Source organism: Eutrigla gurnardus (assembly GCF_963514095.1).
Source record: "Eutrigla gurnardus genome assembly, chromosome: 20".
NCBI classification, from domain to species: Eukaryota; Metazoa; Chordata; class Actinopteri; order Perciformes; family Triglidae; genus Eutrigla; species Eutrigla gurnardus.
In genome coordinates this window covers 2,138,837-2,158,805 of record NC_139931.1, presented here as the reverse complement: position 1 = coordinate 2,158,805, position 19,969 = coordinate 2,138,837, and the positions used below count along the sequence as shown (strand labels likewise).

Here is a 19,969-nt window from a genome sequence, read left to right as displayed (position 1 = left end):
GCCAATAACTGTCAGGACATACCACTGCTCACACACACACACACACACACACACACACACACACACACACACACACACACACACACACACAGGGAAGATCACAGGGCATCCGGTTGACTCTAATGAAAGGATGTAAAAATGGATGCCTGCAATACAACCCACGTCTCTCTCTCTCTCTCTCTCTCTCTCTCTCTCTCTCTCTCTCTCTCTCTCTCTCTCTCTCTCACAAACACACGCACACACACACACACACACACAAACACTCTCTCTCTCTCTCTCACACACAGGCAAACACACACACACTGAGTAGCAGCCTATACACTGTATATTCGTGTCTTGACAACATGAGAACACCTGGAATCCACCAGGTAAATTAACACACACACACACACACACACACACACACACACACACACACTGTGGAATCTCCCCCAGATCATGACTTACTTTACTGTAATAACACACACACACACACACACACTGAAGAAACAGGACTTGACTTTTAACTTTGATGTTTAAGTGTATCAGAGGGGATTAATGAACATTCATAAAAAAGGCTTAATCATTTCCCGGTTTCCTGCTGTGTCTGCGGGTCACTTAAAGTCACCAAGAGCAGGGTTTTAATTAAAGCCCTAAATCACAAGAACAGAGTCTCAGCGAACAGTTTTATTCCTTACAGTTACTCATCCTGTGTCTATGATACGCTTAAATATCTGTCAAGGCTCAGGATTAAGGGATTCAGAGAAAAATATGTGGATTATTTATTTGTTTTTAACATTTAAAGTAAGGAAGATGACGGTCCACAGACAAAAAAAAAGTCAAACCAGACTCCGTTAACAAAACCCGCAATTATACATGATTTGGGGTTTTCGACCAACGCACACATAATGGAGAACACGACCGAATATATTTTAGGACACCACGTGCTTTACTCTTACATTCGGCACCGATATTATCAATAAAAAACATCGATATGTTCCCCTGCTGGTGCTGAATGATAGCCTAGTCTAATCCGGTTCTATCTTAAAGTTCTAATCGTTTAAATGTGTGTGATTACAGCCGAACACCGGCTACAATCACCCAGTTGTGTTTGACCCAGTAATCGGCGCCTTAAATTGCTCGTTTTTTCCCTTGAGTTCGGCGAAGCGGCCGGACTGTGTTTGATGCCGAAACGCCAAAACAACAGGCGAGCAGCTGCAGCCGCTCAGCAGCAGCATCTTCCCCGCAGCTACCATGCGGCCCCCCGGGGGGACGGACGCTCGTTTCTCCCGGTCGGTGGAGGAGACGCAGGTGTAAACGATCTGATAAAAAACTACCGGGGATTTGGTGCGAACCTACCGCCTGCAGCCTGTGCCGAACGGCCGCCTTTCCGAGCGGCGGCGGCGGGTCGCCCGTCTTCTGCAGACCCCTCCGCGGGTGCCCGTCGGCGGCTTTGTTGAGCCCAGCAGCCTCTCTCTTCTCCCGGCTCCGGGCGCCCCCGTCCCCGCCGGTGGTGTCCAGGCTGCTGAAGTTCCACACGATGAGGGTCTGCACCAGCAGGACGGCCAGGGCGGCGATCAGCAGGGCGGACTTGGAGCGCCGAGCCAGCCTGCGGGCACACGGGTGACCGTTCATCTTCCTCCTCCTCCTCCTCCCTCCGGCTCACGCTGAGAGCCCCGTCCGCTAAACGCCGACAGCGGGGTGTGAATGCTCCCCTCCGCGGCCTGAGAGGGGCTAGTGGCAGGGAGGAGGAGGAGGAGGAGGAGGAGGAGGAGGGAGGAGGGAGAGGGAGGAGGGAGAGGGGGGAGGGAATTTGGCAAAGGCTTGAAATGAGGAGAGAGGTTCGGAGGTTTGGAGGCGACACAGAGGCCCCCATGTGGCCATTAACGAGCCCACAGCTTAGTGGAAGCGTTTAGTTCGTCATTTAGAGCGAATGACGTCACTGCAGTGCGAAGCAGTGAAGGAGAGAAGCAGCATAATATTAATAATAACAATGGTGATAATAACAATAATAATAACATAATAATAATAACAATGGCAATGATAATAAAAACAGCCATGATAATAATAATATTGATAATGATAATAATAATAATAGTAATTATTATAACAATAATACTGACAATGATATTGATAATTATAAAAACAATAATGATGATAATAATATTTACAATGTTTATAAAAATAATTATAATAATAACGATGGTAATAATAATAATAAAAATGATGATAAAAATAATTATTATAATACTGATAGATATAATGATAATTAAACTAACAACAATAATAATGATAATAACAATGACAATAATTATTATAATTATGATAACAAAAATAAGAATAATACTGATAGTGATAATGATAAGGATTAATAATTATAATAATGCTAATAATTAAAACTATTCAAAATAATATTTGGAAACGTGCAAATGTATAATCAAATAACCATGGTTAAAAAAATGAATATTAAATTAATACTAAAGTCTAATCAGTGCAACAAGCAGTGTCAGGACAACAACTTCGATTGAAAATAAACCATTTATTTTTTTCCAGGTTACAGTGACACAGTAACAAAATTCAGATGTCATCTGTTTTTTTTTTTTATCCAAAATGTATAAAAATACATTCAAATAAACTGGTAACCGCTGCCGCTGGTAGGAGCTCACTTGTAGCCACAAGCATAGTTACCACCCTTAACTTGGCGTGGTTTGATGGTCTTGAGGATCTTGATGCGATTGGGATCCCAGACACAATCCTCCTCCAATCCGCTCTTCACCATCCCACATTTGGGCGGCACCCAGGCGGTGTCGAACACCTCGCCATATCTGGAGTCGTGCCAGTTCTTCTGGCGCGGGTGGCCCTGGTAATTGATGGCGATCACTTTCCCCACGTTGACGTGAACCTTGATGACGACCCTGTCGTTCTCGGGGTGATCAATGGGGTAGCGGCTGGCTTTCTTCAGGTCCCTGCTGAGGTAGACGCCGCAGCCGAGCATCCCACCTGAAGACTGGCGGAAACCGCTGGCCTGGATGGCTTTAGCATTCTGACTGGTGGTGCCGTGGTACATGACGTACCTCCGGTTATCACCCGGCCTGTCGAGGCCCAGTGGGGTCACCCCCGGGGGCAGATCGAAGTCATCCTCAGCCCACTCGTACTGCATGTTGGCGTCCGTGTCACTGCAGGAGAGAGGATCGTCAGTGTAAAGACTTTCAGAAGGAAGGACTTCAGAAGGAAACTAAACAACAGCAGATGGCAGAGCCGTTTCTGGCCTTTGGGGACTACATGGGGGGATTCCAAACCTTTAAGATGATCTGTGGAGATCATCAATCTGTTACACAAACAGTGTATATTTGTAAAAACCTCTCAAACTCAAATTAAACATCTCAAGTTGACCCAAGCGAGTTAAAAATAATAATAATAAAAGCAATGAGGCACCTTTGGGCCAATTAATGCAACAGATGCAGCATTTTCACATAGTCCGCTAGGCTCTGCGTGGCGTTTGGACTGAAAATATATCTTTTATGGCGTGAAGATTGATAATAAACAGTCAAAGCCATGATGTTCAACCACTCAACAAAAACGGCATCATGAATTACATCAGTGGACGTCGTCATGGGGACGAGGTCTGGGTGGTGGATACGTGAAAAAAGCACGGTGTAACCAAATTCAATTTTGTATCTTTAATTTGTCATTAAAGCCATATCATAGTTTTTTTTATTTATTTATTTGTTATTTTTATCCAAAATGTATAAAAATACATTCAAATAAACTGGTAACCACTGGTAGGAGCTCACTTGTAGCCCTCAGCATAACGACCACCCTGAACTGGGCGTGGATTGATGGTCTTGAGGATCTCGATGCGATTGGGATCCCAGACACAATCCTCCTCCAATCCACTCTTCACCATCCCACAGTTGGGCGGCACCCAGGCGGTGTCGAACACCTCGCCATATCTGAAGTCGTGCCAGTTCATCTGGCGCGGGTGGCCCTGGTAATTGATGGCGATCACTCTCCCCACGTTGACGTGAACCTTGATGACGACCTTGTCGTACTCGGGGTGATCGATGGGGTAGCGGCTGGCTTTCTTCAGGTCCCTGCTGAGGTAGACGCCGCAGCCGAGCATCCCGCCTGAAGACTGGCGGAAACCGCTGGCCTGGATGGCTTTAGCATTCTGACTGGTGGTGCCGTGGTACATGACGTACCTCCGGTTATCACCCGGCCTGTCGAGGCCCAGTGGGGTCACCCCCGGGGGCAGATCGAAGTCATCCTCAGCCCACTGGTACTGCATGTTGGCGTCCGTGTCACTGCAGGAGAGAGGATCGTCAGTGTAAAGACTTTCAGACTTCAGAAGGAAACTAAACAACAGCAGATGGCAGAGCTGTTTCTGGCCGGGACTACATGGGGGGATTCCAAACCTTTAAGATCAAATTAAACATCTCAAGTTGACCCAAGCGAGTTAAAATACAAAAAATGAGCAATGAGGCACCTTTGTGTCAATAAATGCAACAGATGCAGCATTTTCATCAAAGTCAGGCATCCCATTATACCTGTCGGCAGGTGTAAAAACCAACATAGTCCGTGAGGCTCTGCGTGGCGTTCGGTCTGAAAATATATTTTTTATATCGTGAAGATTGCCAATAAACGTTTAAAGCCATGATGTCCTACCACTCAACAAAAACGGCATCATGGGGACGAGGTCTGGGTGGTGGATACGTCAAGAAAGCACGGTGTAACCAAATTCAATTTTGTATCTTTAATTTGTCATTAAAGCCATATCATAGTTTATTTATTTATTTATTTGTTATTTTCTTCGACTTCCTGTAGCGCTCTGCGAGCACAAAGGAATGTCGGAGGGTGAGTTCAGCCTCGGCACCGAGGAGCTCAAGATAAGATGAAGACCTTGAACGTGCTCCCACCAACATGATAAGTTGTCCTGCAGGCTGAAAGCTCAAATCCAATATCTTTTTTTCTCATATTCGATTCCTTTGTTTCCACCCTGATTTGAGAAACTTTCATATGTAATAAAATACTCAGACACACAAGATACCAAAATATGGAAAAACTGTGGAGTTCCACAGGGGGCAGCAATGGCAAAGGCTGCAGACTCCTGTTGTTCTAAGGTCCACACAGAAATGGGTGAGTGGAGACTTTAAACTGTCGGGTTTCATTTCTACATTCAAATATCACAGATCGAGAGGCTACAACCTGGACACTCAATATCATCCCAAAAAAAGGTGTGCGTCACACTTTAACTAATAGTTTTGCTTAAAAAAGTTCAAAAGCATTCGTTCGTAAATGAGCTTCTATCAGTCAGGAAGTTCCCAAACGGGGATTAACATATTCTAAGTTTAACTAACTTCATTTCCTTCTACAAAGTATTCATGATATTTACTGTAAAACCAAGACTTTTATGGTAATAAAACGGTGTGTGTGTTCACGTACCTCTCTCTCTCTGGCCTCCTCCAGGATAACAGGATGCAAGTTCACTCTGCTGAATATAAAGGTGAGCCTCGAGAGGGCTGAAACCTGTGTTCAGCCTTTTACTTTCGTTTCTCAGTAAGAACTTTAACTCTCCTTGGGTGTGGTTCAGCTTGCATCCGGACTTGGGTGGAGTTATTGGGAAATCCCCGGGCATCACTATGTCAAAGATATGCAGGAATGAAGAAGAAGATGTTTGTGTAATTAATGAAAGACATCAATAGATGTCATTTTAAGAATATTTAAAGACTTTTTTTGTGAGGAAACACTGAATGAATCAAATAAATAATAAAGTCACGTTTCTAACGGTGGAAGAAGTATTCAGGTCCTAATTCATGTTGTGGAAATATTTCACAAGTTTCACCTGGACCCTCTACTACCCCTCCCCCTCCCAAAAAAGTGATAAATAAATGTAGTACTCAGTGCTTGTTCGTATGTATACCAACACTTCCCTTAGTATTTTGCACGTTGTATCTTACTTATCTCTGTTGTATAACTGCTGGAAACTTGTGAAGTCCATGTACTGATAGTGACTTTCTTCTCAGAAATGGACTTTTGCTAAAATGCAAATGTAGTTCTGTCCTGCATTCAAAACCTTACTGTAGTAAAACTACATAAAGTATTTAAAGTAAAATTACCGTTTGTGCAGTAAAATGTTTTACTGTTATATCTGATGTTATCCTGCTGCATTCATGTTTTCACCCACATCATCTGCAGCGATAATAAGCCATAATATAAGATCATCATCCGTCCCGTGAGGACGTTGCTCTAAAACATCTGGAGATACGAGGTTTTCACTGCACAGGAACAACTGTTTCTTAATTAAACGGCGGCGGCGGGTCGCCCGTCTTCTGCAGACCCCTCCGCGGGTGCCCGTCGGCGGCTTTGTTGAGCCCAGCAGCCTCTCTCTTCTCCCGGCTCCGGGCGCCCCCGTCCCCGCCGGTGGTGTCCAGGCTGCTGAAGTTCCACACGATGAGGGTCTGCACCAGCAGGACGGCCAGGGCGGCGATCAGCAGGGCGGACTTGGAGCGCCGAGCCAGCCTGCGGGCACACGGGTGACCGTTCATCTTCCTCCTCCTCCTCCTCCCTCCGGCTCACGCTGAGAGCCCCGTCCGCTAAACGCCGACAGCGGGGTGTGAATGCTCCCCTCCGCGGCCTGAGAGGGGCTAGTGGCAGGGAGGAGGAGGAGGAGGAGGAGGAGGAGGGAGGAGGGAGAGGGGGGAGGGAATTTGGCAAAGGCTTGAAATGAGGAGAGAGGTTCGGAGGTTTGGAGGCGACACAGAGGCCCCCATGTGGCCATTAACGAGCCCACAGCTTAGTGGAAGCGTTTAGTTCGTCATTTAGAGCGAATGACGTCACTGCAGTGCGTGAAGCAGTGAAGGAGAGAAGCAGCATAATATTAATAATAACAATGGTGATAATAACAATAATAATAACATAATAATAATAACAATGGCAATGATAATAAAAACAACCATGATAATAATAATAATAATATTGATAATGATAAAAATAATGATAATAATAATAGTAATTATTATAACAATAATAATACTGACAATGATATTGATAATAATAATAATAATAATAATAATAATAATAATAATGATAATAATATTTACAATGTTTATAAAAATAATTATAATAATAACGATGGTAATAATAATAATGATGATGATACAAATAATTATTATAATACTGATAGATATAATGATAATTAAACTAACAACAATAATAATGATAATAACAATGACTAAAATTATTATAATTATGATAATAAAAATAAGAATAATACTGATAGTGATAATGATAAAAAATGTATAATTATAATAATGCTAATAATTAAAACTATTCAAAATAATATTTGGAAACATGCAAATGTCTAATCAAATAACCACGGTTGAAAAAAATGAATATTAAATGAATACTAAAGTCTAATCAGTGCAACAAGCAGTGTCAGGACAACAACTTCGATTGAAAATAAACCATTTATTTTTTTCCAGGTTACAGTGACACAGTAACAAAATTCAGATGCCATCTGTTTTTTTTTTTATCCAAAATGTATAAAAATACATTCAAATAAACTGGTAACCACTGGTAGGAGCTCACTTGTAGCCCCAAGCATAGTTACCACCCTGAACTGGGCGTGGTTTGATGGTCTTGAGGATCTTGATGCGATTGGGATCCCAGACACAATCCTCCTCAAATCCACTCTTCACCATCCCACATTTGGGCGGCACCCAGGCGGTGTCGAACACCTCGCCGTATCCGGGGTCGTGCCAGTTCTTCTGGCGCGGGTGGTCCTGGTAATTGATGGCGATCACTTTCCCCACGTTGACGTGAACCTTGATGACGACCCTGTCGTTCTCGGGGTGATCGATGGGGTAGCGGCTGGCTTTCTTCAGGTCCCTGCTGAGGTAGACGCCGCAGCCGAGCATCCCGCCTGAAGACTGGCGGAAACCGCTGGCCTGGATGGCTTTAGCATTCTGACTGGTGGTGCCGTGGTACATGACGTACCTCCGGTTATTACCCGGCCTGTCGAGGCCCAGTGGGGTCACCCCCGGGGGCAGATCGAAGTCATCCTCAGCCCACTCGTACTGCATGTTGGCGTCCGTGTCACTGCAGGAGAGAGGATCGTCAGTGTAAAGACTTTCAGACGGAAGGACTTCAGAAGGAAACTAAACAACAGCAGATGGCAGAGCTGTTTCTGGCCTTTGGGGACTACATGGGGGGATTCCAAACCTTTAAGATGATCTGTGGAGATCATCAATCTGTTACACAAACAGTGTATATTTGTAAAAACCTCTCAAACACAAATTAAACATCTCAAGTTGACCCAAATAATAAAAGCAATGAGGCACCTTTGGGTCAATTAATGCAACAGATGCAGCATTTTCACATATAGTCCGCTAGGCTCTGCGTGGCGTTTGGACTGAAAATATATCTTTTATGGTGTGCAGATTGATAATAAACAGTCAAAGCCATGATGTTCAACCACTCAACAAAAACGGCATCATGAATTACATCTGTGGACGTCGTCATGGGGACGAGGTCTGGGTGGTGGATACGTCAAGTTTATTTATTTGTTATTTTCTTCGACTTCCTGTAGCGCTCTGCGAGCACAAAGGAATGTCGGAGGGTGAGTTCAGCCTCGGCACCGATGAGCTCAAGATAAGAGGAAGACCTTTAACGTGCTCCCACCAACATGATAAGTTGTCCTGCAGGCTGAAAGCTCAAATCCAATTCCTTTTTTCTCATATTCGACTCCTTTGTTTCCACCCTGATTTGAGAAACTTTCACATGTAATAAAATACTCAGACACACAAGATACCAAAATATGGAAAAACTGTGGAGTTCCACAGGGGGCAGCAACGGCAAAGGCTGCAGATTCCTATTGTTCTAAGGTTCACACAGAAATGGGTGAGTGGAGACTTTAAACTCTCGGGTTTCATTTCTACATTCAAATATCACAGATCGAGAGGCTACAGCCTAGACACTCAATATCATCCCCATAAAAGGTGTGCGTCACACTTTAACTAATAGTTTTGCTTAAAAAAGTTCAAAAGCATTCGTTCGTAAATGAGCTTCTATCAGTCAGGAAGTTCCCAAACGGGGATTAACATATTCTAAGTTTAACTAACTTCATTTCCTTCTACAAAGTATTCATGATATTTACTGTAAAACAGAGACTTTTATGGTAATAAAATGGTGTGTGTGTTCACGTACCTCTCTCTCTCTGGCCTCCTCCAGGATAACAGGATGCAAGTTCACTCTGCTCAATATAAAGGCGAGCCTCGGCTGGGCAGGAAACCTGTTTCAGCCTTTTACTTTCGTTTCTCAGTAAGAACTTTAACTCTCCTTGGGTGTGGTTCAGCTAGCATCCGGCCTTGGGTGGAGTTATTGGGACATTCCCGGGCATCATTATGTCAAAGATATGCAGGAATGAAGAAGAAGATGTTTGTGTAATTAATGAAAGACATCAATGGATGTCATTTTAAGAATATTTAAAGACTTTTTTTTTGTGAGAAAACACTGAATGAATCAAATAAATAATAAAGTCACGTATCTAACGGTGGAAGAAGTATTCAGGTCCAAATTCATGTTGTGGAAATATTTCACAAGTTTCACCTGGACCCTCTACTACCCCCCCCCCCCCCTCCCAAAAAATAATAAATAAATGTCGTACTCAGTGCTTGTTCGTATGTACCAGCACTTCCTTTAGTATTTTGCACGTTGTATCTTACTTATCTCTGTTGTATAACTGCTGGAAACTTGTGAAGTCCATGTACTGATAGTGACTTTCTTCACAGAAATGTACTTATTGCTAAATGCCCTAAATGTATACTATATAAAGTATTTTAAGTAAAAGTACCGTTTGTGCAGTAAAATGTTTTACTGTTATATCTGATGTTATCCTGCTGCATTCATGTTTTCACCCAGATCATCTGCAGCGATAATAAGCCATAATATAAGATCATCATCCGTCCCGTGACATCTGGAGATACAAGGTTTTCACTGGACAGAAACAGCTGTTTCTTAAAAAGTGACTGAAGCTGTGGGAAGTTTAGTGGAGGAGAAGCAGAAAGTAGCAGGAAATGGAAATATGAAAGTAAAGTACAAGTACATGGAACTTATATTGAAGTACAGTACTTGATTGAAAGTACTCGATTACATTCCACAAGTTCAGTCAATCATAGCGTTGGTGGGAGATACGAGGAAATGAGATATAACAATTATTTATTATTATGATAAAAAAATGTGTATACACTCTCTACAGATGATGCATCTTCAGCCATGCAGGAAAACACACACACACACACACCGACGCACACACACACACACGCACACACCAACGCACACACCCACGCACACACAGACACACACACACACACACACACACACCCACGCACACACACACACACACACACACCCACACACAGACACACACACTTTCCACCAGATTAGTCTGAATTCATGCAAAAAACAGTGTCAGAGATCTAATTGAATGGGCATCTAAAAATAAACATTTCTTCTCCTTCTCTGTTTCTCTCTCGGTATCTGTCTCTCTCCTGTTTTCTTTTGGTTACCCTCCAGGAAGTAACCAGGCCACATTCAGGTAGTAACCAGGCCCCATCCAGGTAGTAACCAGGCCCCATCCATTTAATAACCAGGCCCCATTCAGGTAGTAACCAGGCCACATTCAGGTAGTAACCAGGCCCCATCCATTTAATAACCAGGCCCCATTCAGGTAGTAACCAGGCCCCATTCAGGTAGTAACCAGGCCACATTCAGGTAGTAACCAGGCCCCATCCATTTAATAACCAGGCCCCATTCAGGTAGTAACCAGGCCCCATTCAGGTAGTAACCAGGCCCCATCCATTTAATAACCAGGCCCCATTCAGGTAGTAACCAGGCCCAATCCAGGCAGTAACCAGGCCCGAGCCTGCCTTTGGGCATCTCAAAGTAAAAAAACACTCAACACACTTTAATATGAGTCATTTATTTTTCCAGGTAACAATGATCGGTTAAGAAAATATAAATGAAATATACTTTGTATGCAAAAATCTAGAAATACTATAGAACATACAAAAGGTAAACTGGCAGCAGCTCGTCGAGCTCACAAGACGCTGCAGAAACCAGATTCTTCGGCGGGCGGGGACGGACGCTGCTGCGGTTCCGGATCGATGACTTTGACGATCTTGATGCGATCGGGATCCCAGACACAATCCTCCTCCAATCCGCTCTTCACCATCCCACAGTTGGGCGGCACCCAGGCGGTGTCGAACACCTCACCGTATCTGGCGTCGTGCCAGTTCTTCTGGCGCGGGTGGCCCTGGCAATTGATGGCGATCACTTTCCCCACGTTGACCACAACCTTGACGACGGCCCTGTCGTACTCGGGGTGATCGATGGGGTAGCGGCTGGCTTTCTCGAGGTCCCTGCTGAGGTAGACGCCGCGGCCGAGCATCCCGCCTGAGGACTGGCGGAAACCGTTGGCCTTGATTTGGTGGGCCACGTCCTGAGTGGTGCCGTGGTACATGATGTACTTCCTGTCGCGAACCGGCGCGGAACGGCCCAGTCGGGTGACACCGCTGGGCAGATCGAAGTCGTCCTCGGCCCACATGTTGGTCTTTCTGTGGGAAAGAGGACCATCGGTGTGAGTGAACGATTCCACATGAATTAAACCAGAACATAGTAGGCAGAGTAGGTCCCACCCCTAAGTTCAGACCTCTGTTTAAAGCCCCGCCCCCTTAGTTAAGCCCCCTGCTCAAAGCCCCGCCCCTTTCATTCAGACCTCTGTTCAAAGCCCCGCCCCCTTAGTAAAGCCCCCTGTTCAAAGCCCCGCCCCTTTCATTCAGACCTCTGTTCAAAGCCCCGCCCCCTAGATTCAGACCTCTGTTCAAAGCTCCGCCCCAAACGTTCAGACATCTGTTCAAAGCCCCGCCCCCTAGATTCAGACCTCTGTTCAAAGCTCCGCCCCAAACGTTCAGACATCTGTTCAAAGCCCCGCCCCCAGAATGCCAAACAAATGCTCGAGATCAGCAGGGTGCATTCAGGAAGTAAGCACTGATGGACAGGCAGGCCATCCAATCGTTTTCATTTTCTCCAGCCTGTTTTTGATTAGACGGGGTTTTGACAGTCCTGCCACGGCCACAGATAATATTTCTAAACGTTTTTTTTTTTCTATGTCAGAGCGTTTCATGTATTCATTGCTATCGGTAAATTACGATGATTTCAAGTAATATAACAGAAAGTGTTTCTGAATAGAATCACCTACTCAACCTTTAAGTTTTGGATGTGTTTAGCGTAGCTTAGCATAAAGACAAAGAAGCAAAGCGTTTTATTATGTTACTGTCAATCACTCTTTATTCTGATGGACATATATTTCTAGAGAATTCTGTTCATTTCTTCAGTTTTCCTAATAAATAAATAATAATTCTACGGAACATTAATTAATATTTTCGATTCTGTGAAAATGAGCTTTTCACTGAGATTAAACACAAAAGGAGAATTTGTTCAGGCCTCCAGGACACACGTGAGCTTTTATCAGTCAGAAAATTCCCAAATGGGTCAGACACATGAACATAATCTACGTTTAAGGAGCTCGGACTAAATAAAAACATTCCTTGTACACAAAGTATTCATGATATTTACTGTAAAATGTTATGGTAAAAACCATGGTTTGTGCTCACGTACCTCTCTGCGTTGCTCCACGAGTGCAGGCTGGTTGTTCACTGTTTTTATGGAAACCTTTGAGGGGAGGAAACCTTTCCTTCTTCTTTCACTTTCGTTTTACCTCTTGCATTATGACTTTTCCCTAAAAAGTATTTATTGATATGGTGTTGCCAACACGGGTTTTCCATCCTGCCGGCCAGCAGCACAGCCATCCGTGGGTTATGGTTTTAGACGTGGGGGTTGTGAGGCTCCAGGCCTCTGCTAGTAGGTCACACATTCAGTTTCTACTGTTGCAAGAAAAACAATCTTGTCCAGATGCTCGTGTAGTCGCAGATGTAACATTACAGTGGAGTCAGCTGACAGCAAAGTTATAGTCGTTCTGTGTCTCCTTGTAGTCGTTCTGTTTGTGTTAAGTTCATTTCTGTTGATGTTATCAGATCGATGAGTTATCTGTAGTTCAAGTACATCCTCCCATAAACTACATTTCCCTGTCGTGGATTATTCCTCACGTCTTATATTCTTTCTCATCGATGATAATAAGTCCTAACAACGTGAGCTGAGCTTCTATTTAGAGCTCAGAAAATCCACATCCTGGTGATTAACTAGAATACTTGATGAGGATCAGTCAGCTGTTATTGATCAGATAGGGGCAACCTTGTTGACAAATGACTCAGCGTTTACACTGAAATGAACTGCTTCACAACTGAAAGTGTGTCACTTTGTGACTCACCTTGTGACTAACACTCCTTAAGTGCATGAAATGAACAAGTGATCATTCAACTGGTGCTGCACGTTGTTCTCCTGGAGACGAAGTCACGCTGAATGTCGTTACTTCAGCTCGAACTGAATTACAGGAAAGGGAAAGAGAAATGGAGCATATTATTCAGGTTTACTTGTGTCTCTTTGTAGTTTACTTGTGTCTCTTTGTAGTGTACTCTTTGGAGTTTACATGTGTCTCTTTGTAGTTTACTTGTCTCTTTGGAGTTTACATGTGTCTCTTTGTAGTTTACTTGTGTCTCTTTGGAGTTTACTTGTGTCTCTTTGTAGTTTACTTGTGTCTCTTTGGAGTTTACATGTGTCACTTTGTAGTTTACTTGTGTCTCTTTGTAGTTTACTCTTTGGAGTTTACATGTGTCTCTTTGGAGTTTACTTGTGTCTCTTTGTAGTGTACTCTTTGGAGTTTACATGTGTCTCTTTGTAGTTTACTCGTGTCTCTTTGTAGTTTACTTGTGTCTCTTTGTAGTTTACTCTTTGGAGTTTACATGTCATCTCTTTGGAGTTTACTTGTGTCTCTTTGTAGTTTACTTGTGTCTCTTTGTAGTTTACTCGTGTCTCTTTGTAGTTTACTTGTGTCTCTTTGTAGTTTACTCTTTGGAGTTTACATGTCATCTCTTTGGAGTTTACTTGTGTCTCTTTGTAGTTAACATGTGTCTCTTTGGAGTTTACATGTGTCTCTTTGGAGTTTACTTGTGTCTCTTTGTAGTTTACTCTTTGGAGTTTACATGTGTCTCTTTGTAGTTTACTCTTTGGAGTTTACATGTCATCTCTTTGGAGTTTACTTGTGTCTCTTTGTAGTTTACATGTGTCTCTTTGGAGTTTACATGTGTCTCTTTGGAGTTTACTTGTGTCTCTTTGTAGTGTACTCTTTGGAGTTTACATGTGTCTCTTTGTAGTTTACTCGTGTCTCTTTGTAGTTTACTTGTGTCTCTTTGTAGTTTACTCTTTGGAGTTTACATGTCATCTCTTTGGAGTTTACTTGTGTCTCTTTGTAGTTTACATGTGTCTCTTTGGAGTTTACATGTGTCTCTTTGGAGTTTACTTGTGTCTCTTTGTAGTTTACTCTTTGGAGTTTACATGTGTCTCTTTGGAGTTTACTTGTGTCTCTTTGTAGTTTACTCATGTCTCTTTGTAGTTTACTTGTGTCTCTTTGGAGTTTACATGTGTCTCTTTGTAGTTTACTCATGTCTCTTTGTAGTTTACTTGTGTCTCTTTGGAGTTTACTTGTCTCTTTGGAGTTTACTTGTGTCTATTTGTAGTTTACTTGTGTCTCTTTGTAGTTTACTTGTGTCTCTTTGTAGTTTACTCTTTGGAGTTTACATGTGTCTCTTTGGAGTTTACTTGTGTCTCTTTGTAGTTTACTCATGTCTCTTTGTAGTTTACTTGTGTCTCTTTGGAGTTTACATGTGTCTCTTTGTAGTTTACTCATGTCTCTTTGTAGTTTACTTGTGTCTCTTTGGAGTTTACTTGTCTCTTTGGAGTTTACTTGTGTCTATTTGTAGTTTACTTGTGTCTCTTTGGAGTTTACTTGTGTCTATTTGTAGTTTACTTGTGTCTCTTTGGAGTTTACTTGTCTCTTTGGAGTTTACTCATGTCTCTTTGTAGTTTACTTGGGTCTCTTTGGAGTTTACTTGTGTCTATTTGTAGTTTACTTGTGTCTCTTTGGAGTTTACGTGTCTATTTGTAGTTTACTGGTGTCTCTTTGGAGTTTACTTGTGTCTATTTGTAGTTTACTTGTGTCTCTTTGGAGTTTACTTGTGTCTATTTGTAGTTTACTTGTGTCTCTTTGGAGTTTACTTGTGTCTATTTGTAGTTTCCTTGTGTCTCTTTGGAGTTTACTTGTGTCTCTTTGGAGTTTACTTGTGTCTATTTGGAGTTTACTTGTGTCTCTGGAGTTTACTTGTGTCTCTTTGGAGTTGCAGCCTGTAGCAGCCTTCCTGATCGCTCCGGGTCACCGTTTAAAAACGTTTCTTCTAAATCATGTATCTGTGAGTTTACCAGATCAGTCAAACCAATAAGAAGCAGACAGATGTTGTGATATGAGACTAGAAAGAGCAACAAAGCTTCCCGGAGAGTCCTAAGAAAGATTTCCTGAATGTGTTTGCCGGCAAACCTGGTGTTTATCATCAATCATCCATCTGCTCCTGCTGATGGATGATTTGAAAGTAAAATCAAACTGAAGGATGAAAGAGTTAACAAGCTGATCTCTACCGTTACGTGTCGGTCGTGACTCAGATCCTCTTCAACTCAACGTGGACTCAAGAGTAAATCATTGATAGTGAGTCATAACGTGAAAGTTTATTGAAACAAACTGGGTGACACGATGTTGCAGCTCTGCAAGCGATCTTTGGCTGAACAGCTCAAATAATAACTGGCATGGTTCTCCAATAATAAAAATGTGTGTTTGACGTCACTATAAAAGTAGCGCTGCAATCAATACGTTTTACATGCCAAGATATGAAAGTGAAACTGAATTTATTTGGGTTTTGGACAAAACAAGATATTGAAAAACATCACCTTTGACCTTGAGGGGGACCTTTTTTTTTTTATACTATTTTCCGACATTTTAAAAATGGTAAATGGCCTCATTTATATAGCGCTTTTGTCCAAAGCGCTTTACAGTAATGACTGACATTCACCCATTCACTCACACATTCACACCGACGGCGGAGTCAACCACGCAGGGCGACAGCCAGCTCGTCAGGAGCAATTAGGGTGAGGTGTCTTGCTCAGGGACACCAGGCACTCAGCTAGGAGGAGCCGGGGATCGAACCGGCAATCTTGGGGTTACCAGCCAACCCGCTCTACCTCCTGAGATAACCCCCCCAAAACCAAAACGATGAGTCAGTTAATCTAGAAAACAATCGTTGGTGTGACGCCCGACTCTGGAAACTAATGAATTGTGTCATTAGAAGAAAATACAAATTAAAAGAATAGAGATAATAGAGGAGAAAATATAAGCAAAATTATGAAAATAGAACAATCTGTCGTGTATTATACATTAGGTTGGTACTTTGTCTCTTCAACATCACTGCTTTAGAAATCTAAACTTTACTTCAGAGATCAGGTGAGTCTGAGCTCTAAACCCTCCCCAGGTCAGATTATATCTCTTCTTCTTCTGAGCCGCAGAGAAACACAGACACCGTTTATTTTCACTCCGTGGGCGTCGGAATCAAAGTACATGTGGGGCAATCATTAGTTTGTTTGTGGCTTGGTCTGCTGCCCCCGTGTGGCCAAAACAGTATTACTACATTTTAATTTCCAACCCTGAGGGGAAAAAACTGCTGAGTCGCACTTCTCATACAACAGTTATATATGTGTGTGTGTGTGTGTGTGTGTTAAGCCCAAGAGTCACCAGGGAACACGGTCACCCATTAAACTGCAACACCCGTCTGAGTGGAACGTCTGTAAAAGCGTCTGTACGATGTCGGCAAACCGCCACGATGAGTGTTTCAGCAACAAGGTAAAAAGGTGACTTCGGCACGTTGAGCTTTTCATTGCCACGTACAGACGGCGGCTACTTCTCCGTGGCGTGGCTCTTCATGTGGAGCCTCACGTACGTCTTTCGGTGGAAGCCTTTCCCGCAGATGTCGCAGCGGTGCGGTTTCTCTCCGGTGTGCGTGCTGCTGTGCTGCTTCAGCGTGGAGCGGTCGCTGAAGCAGCGGCCGCAGGTGTTGCACAGGTACGGCTTCTCGCCCGTGTGCGTCCGGATGTGCCGCATCATGTTGTGCCGGCAGTTGAAGCACTTGCCGCACTCGCTGCAGAGGAAGGGCTTCTCGCCGGTGTGGATGCGCATGTGCATCTCCAGGTTCCCGTGGCTGTCGAAGCACTTGCCGCACACCTCGCACACCTTCCCGTTCTTGTGAGTCTTCAGGTGAAGTTTCAAGTCCTCCTCCGTGTCGAAATGCGTGCCGCACACGCCGCAGAGGTCCGTGGCGTGGGTTTTGGCGTGATTCACCAGCGACACCGTGGAGTGGAACATCTTCCCGCACACCTCGCAGATGGTCCGACTCGGCGGCTTCTTCGCCGGCGACGCTTGCGACGTCTTCGTCGTCGTCTTCTCGCCGGCATCGCCGTGGTTCTTGGCGTGCCCGTGGAGCAGCAGGTGGCGTTTCATGGTGGAGTAGTCGTTGAAGCGTTTGCTGCAGACGGAGCACGGGTACGGCTTCTCGCCCGTGTGGATCCGGAGGTGTCGCATCATGTTGTGGCGACAGTTGAAGGACTTGCCGCAGTCGCTGCAGCGGAAAGGCTTCTCGCCGGTGTGGATCCGCATGTGCGTCTCCAGCGAGCTCGACGCCCCGAAGCACTTCCCGCAGACGCGGCAGGTTTCGGCGCTGACGTGCGTCCTCAGGTGCGTCTGGAAGCTCTCCTCGCTGTCGAAGCGTTCGCCACACACGCCACACACGTCCTTGGCGTGGACGTCCATGTGGTTCACCAGAGACACGTTGGCGTGGAAAGCTTTCCCACACACTTTACAGGGGATTCGTGATTTAGCTTTTTTAGTTGCGTGCAGTTTGGGCGCCGTCGGCAGACGAGGGCCCTTCCTCTTCTTCCACCTGCTGCCGTCGCCATCGTCGTCGATGGTCTGAGACCCGTCGCTGCTTTGAGACCCGTCGCTGCTCTGAGACCCGCCGCTGCCCCTCCACTCCTCGTCGCTGTCGTCGTGCTCGCCTTCAGAGCAGCTGGAGGACGCCGCGCCGCCATCGTCCTCCGCCTGCGTCGCCTCCCGCTCCGCCGACGTGCTCGGCAGAGGATCTCCTCCTCCGGCCGGCTGGTCAAGCTCATTCTTCACGTACGGAGGCGTGAAGATGAACCGGATGGTGTCCCCCTCCTCCCCCTGGCTGCTGAGGGGGTCCTCCTGGACCTTCTCGGGCTCCCGGTCACCCTGATCCAGACTGGAGCTCCACTCCTGATCACAGTGCTCCTGCTGGTCGGACGGGAAGTCCTCGTCCCAGACGGAGAGAGTCAGCTGTGGTTGGTCTGCTGGAAAAACAAACCGAAGAAACTGTCAGAAAATAGAATATTAACATATTACAATTTTCATTGTCTATTAAAACTGGCTTTTAAATATTTGGCTTCAGGCAAATTCAATATTTGTAATATTTCCTATATTCATCATGTAAAAAGTACATATGGGAGTTTGCTGTAGAGTCCAGGCACCGATCCGGTGACTCAATTTCGAGTGTGGCAAATTTAAACACACTGGTATCGGTACTTGGTATCAGAACATCTCTTGCTGATGATTATTATTCTCTTGACGGGGACAGTGCACAGCTTCGCAGCTGCACCATAATTAACTATACACTAATTTACATCTGCAGATAATAACATCTGGTTCAACTCGCCTTTGAGTTTAATAACAATCTGCAGGTGATCAGATACCATAAAAGTGTATTTTTATCTAAACATAGAGCTGCCTGTTGGATCACTTGTATGCCTAATGATAAAGTACACCTGTGCAATTAATAATAAACATTAAATTAGTGGCCTATCCTGTTTATATACATTAAAGATTAACATCAAATATTAAATGTTTGGATTTTTCAACGGAGTTCGTTGTCTTGACGTCCGTCCCGTTAGGCAGCTATCATCGCCCCACCGGAAGGGCCTGGGTAATATGAGGGACCCTCACCTGCTAACGAACCCGCCTAAGCTTTCATCACATTTAGCTACTGGTTCACTTCATTGATGAAAACAAGAGGACGGAGCTAAGTTAGCTAAGCTAGCATAACAACTTCATTTTCACCGGGAAAGTGGGCGTCGACGAGGCTCGCGATGACAGCGTTCCAGTGCATAGTCGGGGCCGACGACGGCTAAAGACTGAACGCGTGCTTGATAAGTTGACAGACCTGAGAGTTTGTTTATCCTGATTTCGGGTTTTAAGATCGTCTGCAGAACCCTGCGCTGCCGGCGGATCTCCCGCTTGGAGAGCAGGATCTCCTCCTCGTAGCCCGCGATGGTTTTCTTCACCGCCTCGAAGATCTCGTCCGCGGCCGCAGACAGCCGCTCGTTGACGAGCACTCTGAGCAGCTGGACGCGGGACATGGTGCGCGCGGACCGTCGGCTGTGTTCAGAGGCCGGACCTCCCCCCCCCGCTCCGCTGTTCTCCTTGTTGTGGGAGCGGCGGCACGGCACGCGCAACGTTTCGCTGCTATCAAGCTGGCGGTGCCGTTCAATAGCTCGGATGACCTATTTCCGGTCAGAGCGTATTTAAAAAAATTAAAAGCGTAATGTTTCAAACTCGTATATTCCTCCTTTTGAATAAATAAAAAATATTTAAATATGTAATCATTTTTCAAAATATAATTCAATGTGAACATTATCAAACATTTCCCCAAAAACGGATAAAATGTAAAGTAATAAAACAAACATAACCAAAAGTGAATTAGTTTAATTAATTTTTGTTTACCCTTTTCCTCTAACGTAGATAACTTTCTATTTTTTATTCTAATATATGTATTGTACAATTACAACACAGCTGAATAATGAACCGTTTCGATTATAATGAGTTGATAAAAATAAAGGGGACGTGATGTGTTAACGTCCAGTAGATGGCAGC

The 19,969-nt window shown here is 44.4% G+C and overlaps 5 protein-coding genes across 6 annotated transcripts in view; all 5 read right to left on the bottom strand.

Moving 5' to 3' along the window:
* Positions 1 to 1,675, bottom strand: part of LOC311030696 (xylosyltransferase 1-like) — a 28,812-nt gene extending 27,137 nt beyond the window's left edge. The window contains exon 1 of the mRNA XM_084036624.1: positions 1,339 to 1,675. Within this exon, the coding sequence (XP_083892750.1) occupies positions 1,339 to 1,614 (276 nt within the window). The 5' untranslated portion in view covers positions 1,615 to 1,675. The remainder of the gene's footprint in view (positions 1 to 1,338) is intronic.
* Positions 1,676 to 2,498: 823 nt separating this feature from the next.
* LOC311030697 (uncharacterized protein) lies at positions 2,499 to 5,528 on the bottom strand. Its single transcript, XM_084036625.1, has 3 exons — positions 5,422 to 5,528; positions 3,774 to 4,283; positions 2,499 to 3,155 (listed from the first exon to the last, which is right to left on the bottom strand). Exons 2-3 carry the CDS (start codon positions 4,265 to 4,267, stop codon positions 2,642 to 2,644), a joined length of 1,008 nt encoding a protein of 335 aa, XP_083892751.1. The 5' UTR covers positions 4,268 to 4,283; positions 5,422 to 5,528; the 3' UTR covers positions 2,499 to 2,641.
* Positions 5,529 to 7,426: 1,898 nt separating this feature from the next.
* On the bottom strand, positions 7,427 to 9,297 carry LOC311030776 (uncharacterized protein). The gene is made up of 2 exons (XM_084036755.1): positions 9,184 to 9,297; positions 7,427 to 8,076 (listed from the first exon to the last, which is right to left on the bottom strand). Exon 2 carries the CDS (start codon positions 8,058 to 8,060, stop codon positions 7,563 to 7,565), a length of 498 nt encoding a protein of 165 aa, XP_083892881.1. The 5' UTR covers positions 8,061 to 8,076; positions 9,184 to 9,297; the 3' UTR covers positions 7,427 to 7,562.
* A 1,644-nt stretch (positions 9,298 to 10,941) lies between these two features.
* Positions 10,942 to 12,736, bottom strand: LOC311030749 (uncharacterized protein). Its single transcript, XM_084036712.1, has 2 exons — positions 12,655 to 12,736; positions 10,942 to 11,591 (listed from the first exon to the last, which is right to left on the bottom strand). The coding sequence occupies exon 2, from the start codon at positions 11,579 to 11,581 to the stop codon at positions 11,075 to 11,077; it is 507 nt and encodes a 168-aa protein (XP_083892838.1). The 5' UTR covers positions 11,582 to 11,591; positions 12,655 to 12,736; the 3' UTR covers positions 10,942 to 11,074.
* Positions 12,737 to 16,566: 3,830 nt separating this feature from the next.
* On the bottom strand, positions 16,567 to 19,568 carry LOC311030981 (uncharacterized protein). 2 transcript variants are annotated; one of them, XM_084037048.1, is made up of 2 exons: positions 19,260 to 19,568; positions 16,567 to 18,393 (listed from the first exon to the last, which is right to left on the bottom strand). In XM_084037048.1, exons 1-2 carry the CDS (start codon positions 19,453 to 19,455, stop codon positions 16,928 to 16,930), a joined length of 1,662 nt encoding a protein of 553 aa, XP_083893174.1. In that variant the 5' UTR covers positions 19,456 to 19,568; the 3' UTR covers positions 16,567 to 16,927. The 2 variants fall into 2 exon arrangements, with proteins under 2 accessions (XP_083893174.1, XP_083893175.1); XM_084037049.1 differs by having other exon boundaries at positions 16,567 to 18,390.
* Between the last annotated feature and the right edge of the window lie 401 nt (positions 19,569 to 19,969).

Excerpts from the sequence above, each read along its gene's own strand:
- LOC311030749 (XM_084036712.1), bottom strand. The coding sequence starts at position 11,581 with ATGTGGGCCGAGGACGACTTCGATCTGCCCAGCGGTGTCACCCGACTG.
- LOC311030776 (XM_084036755.1), bottom strand. The coding sequence starts at position 8,060 with ATGCAGTACGAGTGGGCTGAGGATGACTTCGATCTGCCCCCGGGGGTG.
- LOC311030981 (XM_084037048.1), bottom strand. The coding sequence starts at position 19,455 with ATGTCCCGCGTCCAGCTGCTCAGAGTGCTCGTCAACGAGCGGCTGTCT. Across the intron at positions 18,394-19,259 it reads CAGGATAAACAAACTCTCAG|CAGACCAACCACAGCTGACT; the intron begins GTCTGTCAACTT and ends TTGTTTTTCCAG.
- LOC311030697 (XM_084036625.1), bottom strand. The coding sequence starts at position 4,267 with ATGCAGTACCAGTGGGCTGAGGATGACTTCGATCTGCCCCCGGGGGTG. Across the intron at positions 3,156-3,773 it reads CGTTATGCTGAGGGCTACAA|TGACACGGACGCCAACATGC; the intron begins GTGAGCTCCTAC and ends TCTCTCCTGCAG.